The sequence below is a fragment of the Sorex araneus genome, chromosome 9 (assembly GCF_027595985.1).
Source record: "Sorex araneus isolate mSorAra2 chromosome 9, mSorAra2.pri, whole genome shotgun sequence".
NCBI classification, from domain to species: Eukaryota; Metazoa; Chordata; class Mammalia; order Eulipotyphla; family Soricidae; genus Sorex; species Sorex araneus.
In genome coordinates, this window is record NC_073310.1 from 57509997 (window position 1) to 57534916 (window position 24920).

Sequence of the window (24920 nt, forward strand, 5' to 3'; positions counted from 1 at the left end):
GACAAAGACAAATACAACTTATGAACAAACTTGCTAGAAATATTTTTATCTCGGGCAAGTATATTAGGAAAATTTCAGAAAGCATTTGCACTCCTAAAAATAGATATATAAACATTCAAATTTATCAGTAACCGTACTTTTTGAAAGTGAGACTTAGGTGGCCGAGGCACTTTCTGAAAAAGGAACTTTGTCTGGGCAAGACTTCCTGAAACATGCTGGACATAAATATTGATGGTCCTGAGGCCAGTGAACTTTCCTGGGCATAGCAACTGGCACCCTGACACCTGATTTCTTGAGGGCAAAGATGCCACTGTGGGCACAGTAGGGTGAGTTAATGCTGACAGTAATAAGTTTTACATGAGGGACATAAAGTTAGCAAATGGATCGACCTCTTGCCAAAAACCTAAAATGGAAACATGTCTGAGTTTAAGCCATTTCTAGACAGAGAGTGCTTTTCTGATATTTTTTATTTAAAGAGATTAAAACAATGGGGGAAATTCACAGGATGCACATGTCCGGACGGCTTGTTTGAGGCTGTCTTGTTCTTGCTTGGTAATTTAGAGATACCTGTACAGATCTGCCTCTTTGCTTCTTAGCTTCAACAGTGTTCCCGGAGAGAACATTAGGTCAACTATGTATTCGTGAGGGGGCAGGAAACCCCCGATCTTCCCCTTACTCGATTCATTCATCAACTTAACTTCATTCCAAGCTCTGCCATACTCCCCTCGAACCAGAGAGCAGCCGACAGCGATTCTATCTGCCAGAGCCTGTTGGGGGCGGGGGGAGGGGAAATTGGCATGATCAACCAAGAGTAAGAAGCCAGAGGGGCGGAGAAAACTGCTGAGCTGTAAAACCCTTCCTTGGTCAGAGGTGAAGTAAGCAAGTCTTGCAAAGAAGTGCTCAGAAAGGAGCTTGTGGGTTGAGGGTGGAATGTGGCACTTTGTGAGAGACGCCAACAAAATGCCCCTCATTCCTCCAGATTCTGTGTTACTCAGAATCTTTGTGTAGATCCTGCTGGGAAGTGACATTTTCCAGGCAATTCCTCCTCATTGTATCAGCACAAGATTGATAAGGACATTGCAGCAAAGCTACTCCACAGGCTTGCGGCACTGGTGTACCTATCAATCTTCCCAGGCTGCTCCGGCTGCTGGGGGTTGTGATATGCAGGGGAGCTGAGTGGTGGGGCCCCACTTTCGGCTGATTTATTCTGTGTGATGTAGGCAGGGGCAATGGAGCAGAATTTTGAGTGGGTGTTCTTGGCTGCCTGCAGCCACATGCACCAGGCTTACTTAAACGTTCATTGCAAGCTGACTCCCCAGTGAGTCCTGCTTTTAAGGTAAGAAAAAAGCCCCTTTCCAAAATAACCTGAAAAGATTTTAGCCACACTATGGTGGATAAGAACCAGCTCGGTCTGCCTGGGTTTGCATTTTGACTCAGCTGCTTCCTACACGCTGTCATCTCCAGTAAGTGACTCAGTCTCTGTGTTTCCTTTACTTCTGCTGTGAAATGAGGTGATGACAGTACAACCACCTTAGTCCCAGGGTGCAGGGGGTTAATAGGTGTCAAGTACTTAGAGCTGGGAGTTCGGGCAGAGCAAAGTACTCTAAAAATGTGGTAAAATGGTGTGGTTGTGATGGTCTGTAATGGTTTATATTTGAGTATAACTTGCTGACTTGTAATAAGGAACGAATGCACCAAGGAGCCAGTAGGCCAAGGTCTTTGAGACATGGTTGGCATTGTAAAGCCTTCTCTTCTGTCTAGTCTGAGTGTGCCTGCAACAGCCAACTATAGAACCACAACAGATGAATGTACAGAATTCTGTGAGATTGTGATTTATATTAAATACACATTTAATATAAATACACATATAAATTTATATTAAATGTGTATTTAATATAAATACACATATAATATACACATATAATATAAATGTAAATGTTCTGAGGGGCTGGAGCAATAGCACAGCGGGTAGGGCATTTGCCTTGCATGAGGCTGACCAGGGTTGATTCCCAGCATCCCATATGGTCCCCTGAGCACCGCCAGGAGTAATTCCTGAGTGCATGAGCTAGGAGTAACCCCCGTGCACCGCCAGGTGTGGCCCAAAAAGAAAAAAAATATGTTCTGAGTCTTCATCCCCATTTTTCACCCGAGCTTCTTAAACCAGTGGGTGTTACTCTCCATGTCTATAAGCTTGTAACTTTCTCACGGTGACTCAATAAAATTAAAAAAAAAAAAACAACCCGTGGGTGTTCTGAATCAACAAGTGCCACAGAAGTATCTTTTGTTCTATTTGTGATGTGACTGTCTGAGAGGGTGTCACAAAATGGGGATGAGTCATGTGACTGGAGGGAGGCTAAAACTTTTAGCCCTACAGAAAGGGAGAGGGGCTGGATATTAAATACAGTCACCAGTAGTCAGGGATTTAACCAATCATGCCATGTAAGAGGTCGCTATAAAGAAGAACAGAAGAGGCCCTGGAGAGTTTCTGGGTTGGTGAGCAAGCAGAGATTTGGGGAGAACGGCTTGCTCAGAGAAGACATCACAGCTCCGTGCCTTTGCCCTATACCTGGCCCTTGCACTTATACTATCTGGCTCTGCTGAGTTCTAGCCTTTGGAATAAATATGTAATATAATAAGTATAAATGTTTTTGTGGGCCACTTTGGCAATGTAATCAATCTGAGGCAGAGGGAAGCTCATGGGAATCCCCTGTTTAGAGCTGTGCTGTCAGAAACACAGGTGACAAACTGAGTTTGCAACGGGCACTGTGATTCTTATTGAGAGTGAGCAAATGCCAGTGGGAAGTGACGGTGTGCCAAGCAGCTGAGAAGATCGAACATTTTGATCAGAAATATGTATCTATGGGAGGAAAGATAGAGTAGCTTTTTAATTCAGATAGGATAAATTCGTCCTCTAAGTATCAGACTTTTTTGTCATTAAACTTTTAGTATTTCTGAAACTCTACAATTATACTAACCAGTCATAGCCCAGAACATAGGCTAAAAGATGGTGATGATGGTAACAGGAATGAAAGGGAAGGAGATAGATCTATACTTAAGTATATACTTAGGAAGAAGGAAAAATTGATAAAGCAAGAAATATGAGGAAAGAATGGCACTGGACTTAAATAGAACTCATGTAGAACTAAGGCATGAGACATGTAGATGTAATATTTATAAGTGTTTGGGAGACAGTAAGAATTTTGTACATTCAGTCTATAGATCACAGGGCACACTCCACATCAGGTACTGGGTGCAATGGAGCACCACCACCACCACCAACAACAACAACAACAAAAAATCAAACCACTCATAAACTGGATCTTTCTCTAGAGCTTCCCATGTCTCAGTGAGTAATGGGCCTTTGTTCCCAGCTGCCCAACCCACAGTGATCGGATATCATTTTGTTCTTCTTATGCAATCTCTCACACTGCATCTGACCAGTCACCAACTTTTTTCAATTATATGTGTTACATATAACTACATAAAATGTTATAACTATATGTAATAACCCCTGCTCAATTCATCCCCTCCTTCCCAGTCTTGTAACTGTGGCTGGATTATCTTACTCCAGTTACCTTCCAATTAGTCCTCCCGTCTCCAGTCTTGCCCCTGGTCTAATTCATTCCCTGATCTGCTGTCCGAATGGTCCTTCAAAAGCTTGTGATTGCCTTCCACTAATGACTTGCATTTCCTACTCCCAGATTTGAGGTGTAAGTGCCAATGAGATGCTTTCTGATCTGGGCCTTTAGCATAATGCAACCCTTCATATCCAACAAATACCTCCACATCTCTCCAGAAGCATCATTAACTCCTTTACCTGCTGTTTTGTACATAGTTCTTGCTTTGCCTAGAATCCTTTTGCCTTCCTTCTTTTGGGGAGTTGGGTGGGTTACACACATGGTGGTATTATGAGTTACTCATGGGGATTACATGTGATATTAGGGAATGGGTCAGGCAAATGCAAGGCAAGCTCCCTACTGGCTGTACTGTCATTTCAGTCATTGTCTTCCTTCTTTACCTGCTGAAATTCCATATAACTTTCAATATTCATGCTACAAGCTCTTACTTGCTTCCCTAAAACTTTCCCTGACATCACCTTATAGCCTACAAATCTAGTTTATGTGCCCCTGGCATTAAGGGACTATTAACTTTAGTATCTATACTCCCAGATCCTAGAAGAAGCTCGTGCCTATAGCAGACATGAGAAAATCATTGAGTGGATAGAGTTTAGCAGTCTGATTAATAGATATGAATATATATGTAGTATATAGGTATCTACACATATATGCAAAACTTAAATATATTTAGTATACCTTTAATACTATCCAGTTAAACACTAGCCACTGATCCACTCCATTATGATACAGATAAACCGTCTTTTCCTAGTGGCAAAATTCAGCTTACATACCTTAAAAAGCAAAGCTCGGTGGTAAAAGAATCCTTTCTTGACCAGTCCAATTGGGACTACGTTGGATTTAAGCTGATATTTTAGTTCACTTATATGCAGTTCCCAGCTGAAATCTTGTAGCTTCTCTTTTGGAATTTTACCACCCATTTTTTCTGCCACATACCTGTGTCAATTACATTAAGATCAAATCAAGTTTCACATTTCAGTTTGGAAGCTTTAAGTGTTGTTAAGTTGCTTTTGTTCTTCCTTTTATACTACTTGCTTTAATTTTAAAAATATACTCACTATATTTCAATTAACATGCTTACTGCATTTAAACTACCAGGTATAAAATGAAATTATAACAGTTCCATTTAAGACATAAAATAAATGAATTTTAATTTTCCCAATATTTCCAAAAACAAACATATCAACATGACACTAAATTTACACCAATGCGGTTTCAAAATTTAATGTTTATCTAGAAAAGTATTTTTACAGTTTTAATCTGAAGTCCAAGATATTGTACTCTCATATGATCCTTCTTTTAAGGAGTTTAAATTCAAGAGAAAAGATAACCATAAAGAAAATTTCCCATTAAACTTACAAATAGTTTCAAGTTTAAGCCTTTTATTTAAATTTTGTTAGTCTTTTTTTTTTCTTTTTGGGTCACACCTAGCGATGCACAGGGGTTACTCCTGGCTCTGCACTCAGGAATTACCCCTGGCGGTGCTCAGGGGACCATATGGGATGCTGGGATTCGAACTCGGGTTGGCCGCGTGCAAGGCAAACACCCTACCCGCTGTGCTATCGCTCCAGCCCCCTAAATTTTGTTAGTCTTATATTTTGTGTACCACTATATCACTGTCATCCCATTCTCGTTGATTTACTCTATCGGGCACCAGTAATGTCTCTATTCCTCCCAGCCCTGAGATTTTAGCAGCCTCTCTTTACTCGTCTTTCCCAACGATTGGTGGGTCTTTCAGGGTCAGAGGAATGAGACCTATCGTTACTGTTTTTGGCATATCAAATACACCATGGGTAGCTTGCCAGGCTTTGCTCGTGCGGGCGGGATACTCTCGGCATTTATTTTTCAATACTGTGTGCACTCATGCTTCCTAGATCTTATAGGTATGAATGCATATTTTTGGAAATACTGTGCATGTATTTGCAAAGATTTTTAATATAATAATCATAAATATTATTTTTCAATAGTATTTCAATAGTATATTTTGTGTAGACAAATAAACTGTACTTGGGTAATGCTGTAATTCAAAAAGAGAGGAAAACAGGAAAAATCAGTATAAGAATCAGGTTGGATGGGTTGTATGCTTGAAAATTGCTCCCAGGTTTTTTGTTCTCAGGAAGATAGCAAACACACTTGCAAGGATCCTTTGTCAAGTAAGGCCATAGCACTCTTGAAGACTCACAGTGCACATTGCTGGGAAGGAATTTCTTTGTGTTGTATACAGAACAAAGCAAAAGATGAGATTTTCTTTTTTTTTAATTTATTTTTTTTAAATTAGTGAGTCACAGTGCGGGTACAGTTACAGATTCACACATTTTAGTGCTTGTTTTTCCCTCATGCAATGTTTAAGAGCCCATCCCTCCACCAGTGTCCATTCTCCACCACCCATGAAACCAGTATCCCTCCCACCCTCCCAGTCCTATCCCCCCACCCCACCCCGCCTCTGTGGCAGGGCATTCCAATTTGATATCTCTCTTTCCTTTTGGGTGTTGTGGTTCCAAATAGGGGTATTGAGTGGTCATCTTGTTCAGTCTCTAGTCTACTTTCAGCATGCATCTCCTTCCCACACAGGATCTCCAATCACATATTACTTGGTGTTCCCCTCTCTATCCGGGATGAATTTCCCCCAGTGTGTGAGGCCAGCTTCCAAGCTATGGAGCCAACCTCCTGGTATTATATACTACTATTCTTGGGTATTAGTCTCCTACTCTGTTGTTCTATATTCCACAGATGAGTGCAAGCTTTCTATGTCTGTCCCTCTCTTTCTGGCTAATTTCACTTAGCATGATACTTTCCATGTTGATCCACTTATATGCAAAGTTCATGACTCCATCCTTTCTAACTGCTGCATAGTATTCCATTGTATAGATGTACCAAAGTTTCTTTAACCAGTCATCTGTTCTCAGGCACTCGGGTTTTTTTCCAGTTTCTGGCTATTGTAAACAGTGCTGCGATGAACATATAAGTGCAGATGTCATTTTGACTATACTTTTTTGTTTCTCCAGGATATATTCCCAGAAGTGGTATTGCTGGATCAAATGGAAGCTCAATTTCTACTTTTTTGAGAATCGTCCATATTGTTTTCCAAAAGGGCTGGACCAGTCAGCATTCCCACCAGCAGTGGAGAAGAGTCCCCTTCTCCCCACATCCTCTCCAACAGCGGTTGCTTTTGTTCTTATGGATGTGTGCCATTCTCTGTGGTGTGAGGTGGTATCTCATGGTTGTTTTGATATGCATCTCCCTGATGATTAGTGATGCAGAGCATTTTTTGATGTGCCTTTTGGCCATTTGTATCTCTTCCTTGGGAAAGTTTCTGTTCATTTCTTTGGCCCATTTTCTGATGGGGTTGGATGTTTTCTTCTTGTAGAGTTCAACCAGTGCTTTATATACCCTTGATATCAACCCTTTATCAGATGGGTATTGGGTGAATATCCTTTTTCATTCTGTAGATTGCCTTTGAATTCTGGTCACTGTGTCTTTTGCGGTGCAGAAGCTTTTTAGTTTAATATAGTACCATTTGTTTATCTCTGTTTCTACTTGATTGCTTAGTTCTGTGTCATATTTGAAGATACCTTTAGCTTCAATATCGTTAAGGGTTTTGCTGACCTTGTCTTTGATGTACCTTATGGATTGTGGTCTGATGTTGAGGTTTTTATCCATTTTGATCTGATTTTTGTGCATGGTGTCAGGTCAAGGTCTAAGTCCATTCTTTTGCATGTTGTTGTCCAGTTATGCCAGCACCATTTGTTGAAGAGACTTTCCTTGCTCCACTTCACATTTCTTGCCCCCTTATTAAAGATTAGATGATCATACATTTGGGGTTGTGTGTAGAGATATTCCGCTCTGTTCCATTGGTCTGCGGCTCTGCCTTTGTTCCAGTACCATGCTGTTTTAATTGTTACCGATTTGTAGTAAAGTTTTAAGGTTGGGGAGGGTGATGCTTCCCATCATCTTTTTCCCAAGAATTGTTTTAGCTACCTGTGGGCGTTTATTGTTCCATATGAATTTCAGGATTGCTTGATCCATTTTTTTTGAAGAATGTCATGGGTATCCTTATAGGGATTGCGTTAAATCTGTATAATGCTTTGGGGAGTATTGCCATTTTGACGATGTTCATTCTCCCTATCTATGAGCAGGGGATATGTTTCCATTTCCTCATGTCCTCTTTTATTTCATGGAGTAGTGTTTTATAGTTTTCTTTGTAGAGGTTCTTTACTTCTTTAGTTAAGCTGATCCCAAGTTATTTGATTTTCTGGGACATGATTGTGAATGGGATTGCTTTTTTCATGTCCCTTTCCTCTGTCTCATTGTTTGCATTATAGGAAGGCCATAGATTTTTGGGTGTTGATTTTATAGCCTGCGACTTTACTGTACAGGTCAATTGTTTCTAAGAGTTTCTTACTAGAGCTTTTAGGCTTCTCTAGATATAGTATCATATCATCTGCGAATAGTGAGAGCTTGATTTCTTCCTTTCCTATCTGAATCCTCTTAATATATTTTTCTTGCCTAATGGCTATTGCTAGTACTTCCAGTACTATATTAAAGAGAAGTGGTGAGAGTGGGCATCCTGGTCTTGTGCGTAATCTTAGAGGAAAGGCCCTTAGTTTTTCCCCATTGATGATAATGCTTGCCATAGGTTCGTGGTAGATGGCTTTGACTATCTTGAGGAAAGTTCCTCCAAAACCCATTTTGGTGAGAGTTTTTATCATGAATGGATCTTGGATCTTGTCAAATGCTTTCTCTGCATCTATTGATATGATCATATGATTTTTATCTTTATTTTTGTTGATATGATGGATTATGTTTATTGATTTCTGAATGTTAAACCATCCTTGCATCCCTGGGATGAATCCCACTTGGTCATGGTGTATGATCTTTTTGATGAGTTGTTGGATTCTATTTGCTAGTATTTTGTTGAGGATCTTCGCATCGGTGTTCATCAGGGATATTGGTCTATAGTTTTCTTTGTTAGTGGTGTCTTTATTTGCTTTTGGTATTAGGGAGATATGTGCCTCATAGAAACTGTTCAGGAGGGTTCCTGTCTTTTCAATTTCCTGGAAAAGCTTGAGGAGAACTGGCAGCAAGTCTTTAAATGTTTGGAAGAATTTGCCAGTGAATCCATCTGGACCTGGGCTTTTGTTTTTGGGAAGACTTTTGATTACAGTTTCAATTTCCTTGATATTTATGGGCCTATTCAGGTATTTCAAGTCTTCTTGGTTCAGTCTTGGGAGATTGTAGGAATCAAGGAATTCGTCCATTTCTTTTAGGTTCTCTTGTTTTGTGGCATACAGACTTTCAAAGTAGTCTCTGATGATCTTTTGAATCTCCTTGGTTTCTGTTGTGATGTCCCCCTTTTCATTTCTGATTCGGTTTATTGGGGTTTTCTCTCTCTCTTTCTCTGTGAGTCTTGTTAGAGGTTTATCAATCTTAATTATTTTCTCGAAGAACCAGCTCTTTGTTTCATTGATCTTTCGGATTGTTTTTCGGGTTTCCATTTCATTAACTTTTGCTCTAAGTTTTATTATTTATTTCCTTTGATCTGGTTTGGGTTCCTTTTGCTGGTCCTCTTCTAAGATCTTGAGCTGCGAAGTCAAGCTAGAAAGATGAGATTTTCATCTTTTGAGGTTGGTAGATGGACCAACCTATGGTTTCACCCAGCTGGGTATACTGTAATAAAAGCTCAGGAACCAAAGGCATGGAATACATCTCTAGCCTGATGTGAGCTCAAGTTAGAAAAATATTAATGGTAATCATAAAAAGTATTTCTTTTTAAAATTTTTTTCTTATTAGTGAATCACTGTGAGGTACAGTTACAGACTTACAAACTTTCTTTTTTGGGGGGCGGTCACACCCAGAGATGCACAGGGGTTACTCCTGGCTCTGCACTCAGAAATTACTCTTGGTGGTGCTGGGGGATCATATGGGATGCTGGGAATCGAACCCAAGTTGGCCTCATGCAAGGCAAACACCCTACCCTCTGTTCTATCACTCCAGCCCCCACAAACTTTTGTGCTTGCGTTTCAGTCATACAATGGTGAGTGCCCACCCCTCCACTAGTGCCCATTTTCCACCACCAATGGTCCGAGCAACCCTCCCACCACCCACACCCCGTCTTCCCCCCACCCCATCCCGTCTCTGCAGCAAGGCATTCCCTTTTGTTCTCTCTCTCTCCTTTTGGGTGTGTGGTTTGCAGTAGAGATATTAAGTGGCCATCATGTTATAGTCTACTTTCAGCCCACATCTCCCATCCTGAACCAGCCCTCCTAGCACCCTTTACTTGGTGGTCCCTTCTCTATCTGAGCTGCTTATAAAAAGTATTTCTTATAGGGACAAAGCATGAGGAAACTTGACAGATGATGCAATGAGGCTGAATCAGCATTCTGCCTGACTCATCATTTCTCAAGGACATCAAGGAAAACTTCAGTAGCCAGAAATGTTTTCTTTCAGTTCTGGTTGACAAGATTTCAATGATCTGGCGGCTGTGTTTCTTGCAGTTGTCACCTCCAGGTTTGACGACTGCAACTCCCTTTTATTGGAGTAGGTCCAAGCTCCCACAGAGACCGCAGCTGTTCCACCATCCAGTAGCTCACTTACTGCTTAATGTCAATCACGAAGGCAAGAATCACAATCCATTTCTAGTGATTCCTAATCCCTTAAACTATCAAGTCCCCAACTTCTCTTAGTGGAATCGGATTAAATGCTCTAATTAAGACAACTTCACTGGCTTAGAGAGTGCTGAGTCTGTCCAAATAACCATCTCTTAGAATGGTTAGCAGCTCCAACTTTTTAGCAAAGCAAGCCACGATATGTCAGACCTAGAACATTAAAACAGGGGAAAGTGATTTGTTTTATTAATTTGAAATAACTTGTGAGTTTACAATGAGCTCACAATAGAAAGCTTAAAATTCTAAGGACCCAATCTACAGCAGGAATCATTTAAATTCCAAACTTTTTATTCATTTACAACATCTTCAGGATTATACTGAAGGTTCTAATGTTTTAGTTGAGAAACAGCACAGGCATATATGTACACACACACACACACATATATATATATATATATATATATATATATATATATTAGAAATGTCAATTTTATTTCAGTACCTAGTTTCATTTTAAAATCAAAGTTGTGGGGGCTGGAGCGATAGCACAGCGGGTAGGGCGTTTGCCTTGCACGCGGCCGACCCGGGTTCTAATCCCAGCATCCCATATGGTCCCCTGAGCACCGCCAGGGATAATTCCTGAGTGAAGAGCCAGGAATAACCCCTGTGCATCGTCGGGTGTGACCCAAAAAAAAAAAATAAAATCAAATCAAAGTTGTTGGGCAAAGTTTCATAATTTAAAATTCGTAATAAGATTGATAACAACATGAATAAATGATTATTACGTATTGACATCAATAAAATTAGACCAGACATATGTAAAAATGTTTAATTGTAAAAAGGTTACATACTTGCTTAACTGAAGCAAATATATTTTATCTCTTTATTTCCAATGATAACTCATTTCATTTAGCTTTCTACCCAACTATTGCTCTACACAATTTTTTTCAAAATTTGGTAATTAATTAATTAATGACCAAACTGTAATTCCTTAAATATTCCTTAAAATAAATATATATTTAATCTTTTTTACTCCATTAACCTGTTTGATAAAAAAAAAAGTAAAGGACATCACTAACACATGAGTTACAAGGAAAGGGACAAAGGTCAAGTAATAGCTGTATTATTCAGTCAGCAAATGATCTAATAATCTGGTAAGATACTTTAACTACTTCTGATACAAATGAGATAAAACTAGTTCCAAGGTACTTAACAGGCTTAGTATATTTTTTTGCCAAAAATTTAATTTTCACTGTGTTGTGGTCAAACCTTTAAGGCAAGTGTTCACATCTAAGAAAAGGCAGTGTTTGTAGGTACAAAAATTATTATATCCAGCAGATGGCATCCACATGGTCAAGATATATCACTTCACTCAAGTTATATCTAAGAAGGCGGCAGTATTTGTAACTACAAAAATTATTATACCCAGTAGATGGTATTCTACATGACCAAGATAAGAGAATCCTTTATAAAACTAGATTTAAATTTTTTCTCATATCTGATATGTGATAATTACTAGCATCTCAAAGGCTAAAATTAGAAAAAATCAGAAAATAGAAGCACTCATTTATTAATACTTTTTGCTTTGAGGAAAATAGAAATTATTCTACTCCAAGAAACCAGCAAAATGAGAGAACTATAACTGACATATTGTATCTTTTTATGCTGTATGCTTTATGTGTTCACATATGAGATCAGTTTTGATTTTTCACATTCTTAATTTCTTTTGTCCAAGAGCCCACAACAAAGCCATTATTTAAAAGTTGTTCACAATCAAAGTCATTTTTCTCCACTGATATTTTCATGCTAGTACATAAACTACAAAATGGCAGATGACTAAACCAGTTATGAAGAAAACGTAGCATAACTAAATGTATATTTACAATGACTCTCAACAGACCTCTACAGGAAGCCTAACAGTTGCTATAGCATGAGGTCAAAATGAACATGATTTCTTCCATATGTTCATACTTCACTTACAGCATCATAAAATCCAGATAAGAAATCTTAGTGGATCCTTCCCAAACTGCATAATTTTCCAAAAGATTTTTTTCTGGTTGTAGAGTATGTTAATTTTTTCCAGCCATTTTTTAGACACTTAGCTTTTACTCTATCTATCTATCTATCTATCTATCTATCTATCTATCTATCTATCTATCTATCTATCTATCTATGTGTATGATGTGTGTATCACTGTATCATGTCATCCAGTTGTTTGTCGATTTACTCGAGCAGGCACCAATAACGTCTCTATTACACTCGGCCCTGAGATTTTAGCAGCCTCTCCTTACTCGTCTTTCACAATGATTGGAGGCTCTTTCAAGGTCAGGGGAATGAGACCTATTGTTACTGTTTTTGGCACGTCGAATACACCACAGGTAGCTTGCCAGGCTCTGCCGTGTGGGTGGGATACTCTTGGTAGCTTGCCGGGCTCTCTGAGAGGTATGTATATATCTGTCACTGTATTTGGGATATGAGTACACCACGGGAAGCTTTCCAGGCTCTCCCGTGCAGGCAATAAGCCTTCAGTAGCTTGTTAGGTTCTCCAAGAGAGAGAACTAGGCTGTTAGATGTTCAGAATTTGGTTTTATAGTCTCTGGATGTTGGCCATTGATGGGATTACAGGTCTGTGGAGACAGTTTGTGGGTGTGACTGCCTAGCTACTGGAAAATGGGGGTCTGGGTGGAAGAAGTCCAATCCAATCTGAGCGGCCTTGGAGATCTCAGCCCCGCGCCCTGTACACCTGGGTTCCTCTGCCAGTACCTTCATGCATGAGGCTTATCTGAGTGTGTGGAGAGTGGCCTTGAGCATGACTGTGGGTGGGTTCCAGAGGTCTTCAACTGTCGAGGCTCTGCTCGGGACTCGGAGGGAAATGCAACCCACCCTCTCCGAGGAGCCCCGGTGAAGACAGCCAGGTACAGGGGCAAGAGACTCTTCGTCGCTCTCTTCCGGGAGTTTGGTTTTATAGTCTCTAGATGTTGGCCATTGATGGGATTACACATCACCGAGGGCAGTATGATGTGTGTATATATACACACATATATGCATATATATGTGTGTATGCTATGTGTGTGTGCATATATATGTATGTATGTGTATATACATATATATATATATATATCCATTTTTGTTTCTTCTTTTCCAGGACTGCACTTGCTAGAAACAATGGCATACTGGTCAAAATAACCATTAAAAGAAAGTCATATGGGTCCTTGGCAGTCCATTCTCTGGTACTCAGTCAAAGTCTTAATAGGAAATATCTTAATAATAACTTTATGCATGAGTTAATCTCTATGTCCTGGGATTATTATAGAGCCAATCACAACTTCAGATTACTTTGATTGACTGTCTTCTTTACCTCAGACTTCTGAGAACTTAAAAAGGTTTGGCCAGCCAGCCCGAAACAGAAGGCAGAGGCCAAAAGGTGAGATTTGCAGCTGCAGCACATAGAACTTGCCTGTGGAAGTCAAAGGATCGGTGTCGGGCTGACCACGCAGCTTCTGGATGGGTTGGCATTGTTCTTTAATAAACAAGTCCGAGCTACTAGTCCTGATTCCTGGCACAAAAATGACTGAAAATAGAAACTGGGGATGTTTTTGAATTCATTGCCTTTCTGCTCAGAGATAATGTATGTTAAAAAGTTCTTTTATCATAATAAATGCTTGTCTAAAACTAATGCACCCCCTCCCACCCAACCAAAAAAGTTTGTGTACATGTAGAAATAGCTGTATGCGTATAGTAAACTTACTTTGCAAGACTCACAATCTGGTCCTTAATATTGATGATGGGGAGTATGGATTTTGTGACTTCATACACGTAAATGCAGAAGTCAGGGTCAGGGGGCAAATGCCATTCTCGCTCTGCTGTTCCTTCATTTGACTTTGGTGTTGCCGGGACCTCTTCCTCCTCCTTCACTTTTTCCTCTTCTTTTTTCCCCCTGCCTTTCCTTCGAGAGTAAAACAACCACCATAAAAATCAGAAATGAAAAAGCACTGTCTACTCTTGAGTTCATCAGAACAGCAAGACAAAAAGTCAGCATTTTGTGCCTCAACAACCATACCACCTAAAGTTTTCAGTCTTTCACTCACAGTGTTTGAGTTTGAGGATTTCTAAACTGTGCGAGAGAGCAGGTTTTGTTTGTTCTTTATCTTTGGGTCACATTTGGATGTGCTCAGGAGTTACTCTTGGCTCTGAACTCAGAGATCACTCCTTGTGGGCTCAGGGGACCATACAGGGTGTTGGGGATCAAACCCAAGTTGGTCATGTGCAAGGCAAACGCCCTACCCATTGTATTATCACTCTAGCATCAGTAAAGCAGTTCTAAAGCTAAAATTATTTAACTGCTCACAGTTTTAAAAAAAATGTAATAAAAATAGGGCTTCACAATTGCTGGCATAGAGTAGTATGTAATACAATATTTTTTTAAAAAAATTTTATTATTGAATCACCATGTGGAAAATTACAATGCTTTCAGGCTTAAGTCTCAGTTATACAATGCTGAAACACAAATTCCACCACCAAAAAAACCCCAGTATACCTCCCATCCCTCCCCTGACCAACCTGTGTATCTGATAAATTTCACTTTACTTTCTCTTTACTTTGGTTACATTCAATATTTCAACAAAAAATTCATTATTATCATTAGGAGTTCCCCACTAGAGACAGACCTGCTGTGGAGAGATATGAGGCCACGATTGTGGCTGCGTGGTTTTGGATTTCTGTATTTTAGCAACTAAGTCCAGGGAAATTTCTTCCAAAAATTGGATCATTGTGAGCTTGTATCTCTCATTAGTAGTCCTCATAATATGGCGGTCGCCACGCCCTTCCCCCCCCAGCCAGGAAAAGGCAAGAGAGAAAAACCTTTCCCCTCCAGGGCAGACATGGGGCCGTGCCTTAGTTCTCAGTCTGGAGATATTCTGCAAGGAGCTGCTGGTACCAAAAGGATTATAATTGCCAGCAGCCGCTGCGTTCTGAGATTGGTTTCTGTGCCTCTAGGATAATGGACACCCAGGGGTGGCAGCACCATTCCTGAGCATATATTTTGTTTATCAGGAAAGGTGGCGCGGCCGCATAAGCAGCTGCGCGGTTTGGAGGTGTCCCATTCCCACACACCGGAGCTGTGTTAGTAGCTGCTCAGTGTCGCCGGGGCTCCATCAGGAGAAAGCGTGCCAGCTGTACCTTCTCCGTCTGGTCCCCTGGTGTTGTTGGCCTGGTCTGGGTTCCGGAGCAATCTCCAGCCGGCAGTGCCTGCTGGAGCGGCCCAAATTCTTCACTGCTGTTATGGCAGGATGCTGAGGGTGGGTCGAGGGTATGACTTTACAATATTTTTTGAATTGAAAAAAAAACAAAGGTTGTCCCCACCCCATTCCAGGGCCTGTGCCAGTCTTATGTAATCTCTGGTTTCAGTTGAGACAACTGGATTTAGATCTTTCTTTCTTCTTCCTTTTTTTTTTAAAAGAAAAATTGCCAAAGAGGTTGTGCTATGAATACAGAATGAAATCTTACACAGTTATAAGAAAAGATGGAATCTGATCTTTTGCTACAGTGTAAAACTAGACGAGAATAATATTAAGTAAAATAAGTCAAAAGAAGAAATAAAAATGCCCGATGGCTTCTCTCATGTATGGTATCTAAAGAAACAGAAAAAGGCAATAGATAAAATAAAAAATAATGTAATATAATTTAATAGTCTAATATAACGCCCTTGGATTTTGACTAAGGGAAGGAGGTTATTGGGGATGGATGGAAAAGGAAGAGGTAGACTAGAGGTGACATAAGGACCCCGGTGGAGGGATTTTGACACTGTGGTTCACAAAACCACAGTTTTTTGGGGGTGGGGACTGCTATCTGTTTGAAAAAGGGAAATTGGGTGCATGAAGCAGTTTTGTTAGTGATTTTGTAGGCTTTACATGGACACCTTTGTAACCCATATTTGCTCAGGTGTAATTGAAAACATTTTTCTTTGTTTTATTAAAGCACCATGATTTACAAAGTTATTCATAGTTGGATTTTAGACATACAATGTTTCAGCACTGATTCAGCAGCCGTTGTCGACTTCCCTCTACCAGGGTCCCTTTGCCTGCCCTCCCACCCCCAGCCTGCTTGCTTGTCGGCGCCTCTTTTAGTTTGGTGGTTTAAGTTCCTGTCTCATGATTTCAGTGTTGTTAACTCTGTGGTTTGGGTATTTAGTTCTATCATTACATTAAAAATATTTAACCCAAACTGGGGCAGAGTGATAGTATAGTGGTTAGGGTGTTTGTCTTGCATGTGGCCAACTGGAGTTAAATCCCTGCACTACATATGTTTTTCTGAGCCTAACAGGAGTGACCTCTGACAGCAGAGCCATTGGCAGATGTGGTACAAAAATAGCAACAACCAAAAAGAAGATTTACTCAAAGCATGGCAACAAATATAGATGGTACATTATTCTTACTTTTTCAGGACATCTGAAGTTTATATATTCAAATAAACTTAGTTCTCTACTTAGGGGAAATGTTATGTACTTACTAAATTATAAAAAATATTGCTTAAATAGGAGGTATTATTATTAAAAATTCCAGAAGTAGGATAGTTGCAGTTAGCAAAGATTGGTGTCTGGTATAGAAGCAAGTCTTCAACGTTAAAATGGAAAAGATATTCCCCCAAATTACAGTTTATTATCCTGTAGAATATTTACCAGTGCTTTTAAGTAAATCAGCAATCTTTTTCTAAGTTCCTGGTTTAAATTGGATATAACTTCCTTGCTCCTCAAATGTTCTTTGAACCAGTATTAATATTTCACTGAATCCTTCCTGAATTAATGAATTGAATAAAAACAAGAACCTGGATTCACATTCCAGGTAGCACCAAGCAAGCATATTGGTCCTGTTATCAAAGAAAGTCCTAAAAAGGGCCAGAGTAATACTACATCGGGTAGGGAATTTGCCTTGCATGCGGCCAACCGGGGTTCATTCCCCAGCATCCCATGTGGTTTCCTAAGCACTGCCAGGAGTAATCCCTGAGTGCAGAGCGAGGAGTAGCCCCTGAGCATCGCTGGGGTGTGACCCAAAAAGCAAAAGGAAGGAAGGAAGGAAGGAAGGAAGGAAGGAAGGAAGGAAGGAAGGAAGGAAGGAAGGAAGGAAGGAAGGAAGGAAGGAAGGAAGGAAGGAAGGAGGGAGGGAGGGAGGGAGGGAGGGAGGGAGGGAGGGAGGGAGGGAGGGAGGAAAGGAAGGAAGGAAGGAAGGAAGGAAGGAAGGAAGGAAGGAAGGAAGGAAGGAAGGAAGGAAGGAAGGAAGGAAGGAAGGAAGGAAGGAAGGAAGGAAGGAAGGAAGGAAGGAAGGAATAAAGAAAGGGAGTCCTAAAACCTGAACAAGGTATATGCAAAAGGGACTTGAAGATTCTGGAAAGTAAATAGCCAGAAGTTCTATAAAGACTGATTTGAACTGCTACTCAACTGAAGATGAGTTTACGTGCTATTTTTTCCCCCTATATGCAATGCTGAACTAAAACCTAGTCCAAAACCTACAAGTGGGCTTTAGCACAGAGAACTAACAAAGAAGCCCCTTGAGAGACAGCAAAGAGGAAATATGGAGGAAGTTTTGTTTTGTTCTGAGTTGTGTTTCTCCATTCTCTAGTGATACAGCCTCTGAGGAATCCTGTGAGAGCTCTGGTGACATTGGATTCCCAAAGGAACCTAAAACTGTTGCATACTCTACAAAAAACTACTCTAGCTTTTGCCTGTACACGAGGGTATAGGTCCAGGCAAGAGCAGGGAAGGGCATGCTGAATAAAGTTGTCTGTCCTGGGAGTCAAAAGCTCAAGGAACCGGAAAAAATAAGGGCAGCCTGGAGAGAGGGGATCCCAGGAAAGCAGCCCTGCAAACTTGTTTATGAGTTCCTACACTTTCTCCTAGGCCACACATTCATAGTTCTGACTGCAAATACTATGTCCAAGATTGTGAGAACTTGAGACAGACCATCAAGTTTCAAATTGGACAGATGTGGACACATGTGCAGAAATGATCCACAAAAGCACTGCAAAGTGGACAGCGGAATTTTTAAATTCCAACCCAAGAACACACGTTGGAATTTGAAAACTGATACCAACTGGGTCAAAAAATAGAAACATTCTTAGAATGTCTACACAGTCTGTAAATAAGGCCTGTAGGATTCATGATTTAGTATTACAATCTATTTAGCATATGAAGAAAATCATATGCTAAGGAAATCTCAGTTCAGGGGAAAAAGACACTCAATTCACAGTGAAGCCAAGATAACTTGTATAAAGTGCTATAAGGTCAAATGCTCCAGCTATGAATAGGAAGTTAGGAAGCTTTAGATATAGAAGATAAGAAACCAAATTTCAAGCTGAGAAACACAATAGTTAAAAATAATTTAAAGCCCTCATAATTCCTCAAATTACTAGCATAATGGAGATAATGGAGAAAAGTACCCCCAAAATTGTCCAAATCCAAGTAACACAGAGAACAAAACATTGAATGGGCCACTGGAGAATATTCAAGCATCTATAGTACTGCAAGAGAGATCTAATATTCATGTCATCAAAAACCTAGAAGAGATACGGGATGAAGTAAAATATTGAATGAATTAGAGTTCAACTGGCTTTCTCAAATGGTTAAAGACACAGAGTAAAGATTCCCAGATTTATTTGACCTAATACCCCCTTTTCAAAAACAAAACTACTTAGTGCCCCCAATCTCCCTTTTTAAAACAGATAGTAACCTCCACTTCAAATTGCATCCAGCTATTGCTGCCTCCATGGGTATTTCCAGTGTCTGTCCCCCACAAGTAATATCAATCACTTTGGTCAATGTTGGTCTACACAGTGAAGAATTTTACAAAGCAAAGTAAATCAAAGAAATTCATTCCCAAATACAGCAAAAATAAAAGATTGAAAGTTAAAGACAACACCTATACACAGTTGTTCATGAAGGATATCCCAAGAAATAAAACAAGAGCAAAAATCCTCAATGTAAAAAGTGTGTTCATCAAGATCTCAATTATATAAGCTCAACACAGAAATCAGTTATGTTTCTCCAAGTAACAATGAACAAGTGAAAAATAAAGAAAATAATTTCAAAACAGAATACTTACAATTGTTCCAAAGAAAATGAAATCCTAAAAACTTTGCAAAACAGGGGCTGGAACAATAGCACAGCAGGTAGGGTGTTTGCCTTGCATTCGGCCGACCCAGGTTCGATTCCCAGCACCCCATATGGTCCCCTGAGCACCGCCAGGGGTAATTCCTGAGTGCAGAGCCAGGAGTAAGCCCTGTGCATCGCTGGGTGTGACCCAAAAAGAAAAAAAATCTTTTAAAACATGTATAAGATTTCTGAATTTCTGAGTACTGAATATTAAAAAATGCTGTTTAAAGCAGTCAAGGAAGACCCTAAATAAACAATGAGGTACTGTTTCCAATATTTAAAGATGCTACATACTAAAGATGCCAATTCTTGCTCAAATCATATGTTTACTTAATGCAATTCCTATTGAAACCTGAGCAAAGGTTTCTGTAGACATGTGTTATGTGGGGAGAGTATGATCCCGGAATTATCTAAATAAATTTTTTTTTCTTTTTGGGTCACACCCAGCGATGCTCAGGGGTTACTCCTGGCTTTGCACTCCTCAGGAATTACTCCTGGCGGTGCTTGGGGGACCATATGGGATGCCGGGGATCGAACCTGGGTCGGCCGCATGCAAGGCAAACACCCTACCCGCTGTGCTATCGCTCCGCCCCTATCTAAATAAATTTTAACAAAGGATCAAATAAGAAGTAGCATGTTTCTTGGTACAAAGACTCACTATATAACAGCTATGGTAATCTAGAGTGACTGGTATGTTAGTTATGGAGATATTCGAATTAATGTAAGAGAACAGAAGATTTAGAAATAGGTTTACAAAACTAAGCTTAACTGAGTTTTTCACAAATGGGCAAAAGCAATTCGACCAAATGATGCTGGATCAGTTAGACATCAATGATACTTGAGACATAACTCCTTATCACCCTACATATAATCATATGTACACAAATGTACATGTGTGATAATATTGTATGGAATTAAATTCACAAACATAAAAACTGAGGAAACATAAATAAAATTGTATTCCTTTTGTGATCATACTATAGTTTTCAACACACAACCACTGGGGGAAACTAGACTATGGGTACATGGATTCTCTATATTGTTAGAACAACTATTGAATCTATAATGATTCCAGATAATTTTTAATTAAAATTCCATGTGCATAAATTAAACATAATTTAATATTGGACTCTATTCTGTTTATTAATATGTCTGTTTATCATCCATAAATACTGTACTATATTTAGTCCTACAGTTCCTCCCCAGCTGGTTTTTTTTCCCTTCGCTTCTACTTTCCAATAAACCTTTCTATTCTTTTAAAGAAGTACTGTACTATATTCACTATTGCAACTTTATAAATAAGTCATAAAATCAGATCAAGTAGTTCTTTTTCTCCACCTCCTCCTCTTCCTTCCTCTCTTCCTCTCCTCTTCTGGTTTTGAGGCCACACCCAGCAGCCCTCAGGGCTCACTTCTGGCCTGAGTTCAGGGATCACTCCTGCTAAGCTTTGGGGACTGTATGGGGTGCTGGGGATCAAACATTAGTCAGTTGTGTGCAAAGCTAGTGCCCTATCCACTGTACTATCTCTCTGGCTCCAAAGTTGAGTAATTCTTTCAATTGTATTCTTATTTTTTTTAAATTTTTATTAGTGAATCACCATGGGGTCAATTGTATTCTTTTAGAGAATCTTTTGTATACCATCATTTATTTATCTTTTCATAAGAGCATGTCTATATTAATAGAAATTTTAACTGGAATTTTAATGGAATCTTATAAACTCTATAGATTACTTGAGTAAAAATGGTCTTTTTTCATGTTAAGTTTTCTAATTTCTGAACATAAGTGAACATCTCTTGACTTATTTGGTGATTCTTGGATTTCCTTCCTCAGTGGTTGAAAAAATTTTTTTAAATTGAAACAACATGAAATACACAGTTACAAAGCTGTTAATGATTGGGTTTCAGTCATGCAGTGTTCCAACACCCTTCACTCAGCCTCTGCATATTTCCCATCACCAATGTCCCCAGTTTCCCTCCTGCTACTGTCCCCAACTCAGTCTGCCTCCTCTATGACAGGCATCTCTCTCTCTCCTAAGTTATGGATTCACAAGAATGCAGAATACTGTTCCATATTCTGTCTCGCAGCAATATAGGGTAAGAACTATCTTAATTTTTTGAGGGAGTCAAATTGGCAGTGCTCAGGAGCTACTCCCAGTAATATTTTGGGGACCATGTAGTGTTTTGGGGTTGAATTCAGGCTTCATACATGCAGACCATATGCTCTAGCACTTTGATCCATTCCCTGGTCTGAGAATTATCTCTCAATATTACTTGAAGCATAAGATGGAAGGGGAAATGACTGAAGTCCATTTGAGCTTTTTCTGCATTTTGAGAGGAAAAATATAGAAAAACCATTCTATCAGTAGCTACTGGAGAATTACACAAAACTATATGTACCACAAATATTAAATGCTTTATATTTTATAACTCAATATTACATTTACTTTAGTTAAATAGACTCAAATAATATATTTAAATGGATCTATAGTGATAAAAATATTTAAACAATAATGCCTATTTCCTATCTCATATCATAAAGAAATTGAACAGCTTCCCATAAATACTAAAACTTGGGTGAATTACGAACCAATATTAGAAAGGTCAAGTAAAATAGTGGGAAGCATAGATTAGCTAAAATTAGAGATAGCTTCATAAGATTGGAGAACTGTGATTAGACAGACCCATCTACAAAATAAAGCAGCTGTATTTTCCATTGAAAGTGTTGTCTGAAGTAAGGAGAGTCATTTGGCCTCTGGAAGATGCTATCCAGTGCACTGGGATAAATGCATCAAGCTGATTAAAAAGAGATAATTGACTGAAACTCCTCAATGTAGTCTCCTGCTGCTGTAAATAGAACTGTTTTATTTGGACTTCTTTCCCATGAAGGTTGCCAAGTTGTGTTAATAAGGACTTTCATTTTTAAATAGGGAAACAAGAGCTCGGAAGTGGTAAAATTAACTCCTGCAAAATTAATCCTCAGGAAGAACCTCAGTATGTGATTAAAGAGCAGAACTGTTTTCCTTTCTTGAGGGACTTTAACAAAACCAGCTCAGAAAACAGATGTATGGTGGAGACCCAAATCAATATGGATATTTTCTATGCATCTAGATGGGCTGAGTGGGTGAGCAGATAGAGGAATTTATATGGCTTCAAATTGTGTGCTGACATTTTCAAAGTGTAATATTATCCTGCTTCTTTTTTGATACCATCAACTACTTAAATAGTTAGAAGTTATAGGGTAAACCTGATGGGAGAAACATAAATCATAAACCCGGCCCTCTTGGTATTTCTGTTTAGATTTGGGTTTGTGAAAAGTAATTATAATACTAGGAAATATTTGATAAGTTCCACATTAGTGATGAAGAAAAAATGGATAGAATTCTGTATTGGAAAAAATCTATTCCCATTGGGTATTCTCTTCTACCTGATTTATTCTAAAAGGATGAGGAGGGATTGTTGTACAAATCAGGATAGGAATTATTCTGAGCTTAGAAGAACACAGTGTGTAAACACGTGTGTGTGTGTGTGTGTGTGTGTGTGTGTGGTGTGTTTGGTTTGTTTTCTATCTCCCCACTAGTAAGTTATTTGAAGACAGAGGGTTATTTTGTTTACTTCTTTATCTTCAACACCAAAACAATTATTTCTGGTCTCTAGTAGGTGCACATTACTTTTTGAAAGGTGAATAAATTCAGGAAGGTGGGAGGGTATCTTCAGGTATCCCACAAGATCTAGGACAACCGAATATTCAATGACAGAAAGTGGGTAAAGAAATTATTGTCAACATACACAATAGAATCCTACTGTTCAGGTATAAGAAATAATAAAATCTGACTGTCCAACAGGCTCTAAAAGATGGCAGCCACTGCACTGCTGGAGTGGGGGGAAGGGTAGAAGGGATAAACACCTTTCCCCACCCGGGGTGGCATGGCGCCATAGTTTAATGCACAGTCCAGATGACAACCAGGTATGAGATGCAATGACCAGACACAGGGGCCTCACGGGATGGGTGGGTGGAATCGACCCTTCTCCGTGCCACAACGAGGCCCAAGTTGCTGCCCACAAACGGCTCCCGACTTACTAAAATATCAGAAATCCAAAATTGTGCAGCCACTATTGCAGCCATGCGACATCATATACTCTTTATAATCAGCAATAGAAAACAAAGTATATACTGATGCCTTTTCAGCAAGTCTAATTGTTGGTGAAAATTCCAAATAATAATGGTGGGTCTCTTGTCGAAATATTGAATGTAATCAAAGTAGAGAGATAGTGAAGTGGAAATTATTTGCCACACAGGCAGGGGGAGGAGTGGGCTGGGGGGTATACTGGGGGTTTTGGTGGTGGATAATGTGCACTGGTAAAGGGATGGGTGTTTGATCATTGTATGACCGAGACAAACTTGAAAGCTTTGTAACTGTCCTCACGGTGATTCAATAAATAAAAATAAATAGTTTCTTGATTATTTGAGATCCAAATTCTTCCTAGTGAAACTGATATGTTAAAACAATCTCATATTTCTTTTGTAATTCTCGAAGCCTAATATTTAAGAAAATATCAAAAATAGACTAGAATTCAAATAAAGTTATTTATCTACTTAAAAAAAAGAAATAGCACAATCTTGCTCTTTGAGACTACATGTATGAAATTGGATGGGTTGTAAAACAGAAGGAGAAAGACAATTCCAGACGATCACATGTGGACCTGGTATACAAAGAAGCAAAGTATAGGAACAGAAAAGAAACCAATGTAAATAAATATGTGGGCTTCGACCATGGAACTGAGGTTACCAGAAATGAAGTGGGAATTAAAGGTGAGAGGGGTTCCAGGGACTGGGGTGAAGGGCTGGTGGGTGTGGTGTAGTAATATATGCTCTAAAGAAGCTTGAAATTGTGCCCCTAAAATACATACAGTTGTGGGTCTGGGGTTTGTGGCTTAGTGGTAGAATGTATAATGCCTCAAACATGTGAGAATATGAATCTGATCTCCAGCACCTCTCCACATTACTGAATGCAACCCTAGTGGCACTGTCATTGTGATCCCTAACACCATAAAAGTGTGTCACCCGTAGGCACCACAAGAACCACAATAACAAAGAGAAAAATGAAACAAAAACCCAAAGCAAAATCACACACCATTATGCAAACTAATGCTATCTCAATTTTTTTAAAAAAATAACTAAGAGACAATACCTATTTCTGAAAGATTTTTGCATTTAACCAAGATATGGTGAAAGAATAAAAGCAACAACCCAGAACGACAAATAACAATAAGAGGACTTGAGGGTTTGTTTTAAAAACAAAAATGTTTTAGGAAATCACTGTGGTAGAGATCAAGATTATTTGAGCAGTGGAAATAAGACATATGCTTTAAACACATAAAAATAGCCAGAAACAAGCAGATTGGAAGAATATGAAATAGGAGACAGAAAACAATAGGTGTTTAAATGTATATAATGAATTCAATGTAATCAGCCTAATATTTACCAAAACGAATGAAAAGTCAGTACATAGAGAGCATATACAGATAGCTGGGTCCAGAG

The 24920-nt window shown here is 39.3% G+C and overlaps 1 protein-coding gene across 1 annotated transcript in view; it reads right to left on the bottom strand.

The window, feature by feature from the left end:
• Positions 1-458: 458 nt before the first annotated feature.
• Positions 459-24920, bottom strand: part of ARMC3 (armadillo repeat containing 3) — a 96168-nt gene continuing 71706 nt past the window's right edge. The window contains exons 17-19 of the mRNA XM_055147221.1: positions 13989-14186; positions 4409-4571; positions 459-767 (exon numbers count right to left, since the gene is read on the bottom strand). Coding sequence (XP_055003196.1) covers positions 558-767; positions 4409-4571; positions 13989-14186 — 571 coding nt within the window. The 3' untranslated portion in view covers positions 459-557. The remainder of the gene's footprint in view (positions 768-4408; positions 4572-13988; positions 14187-24920) is intronic.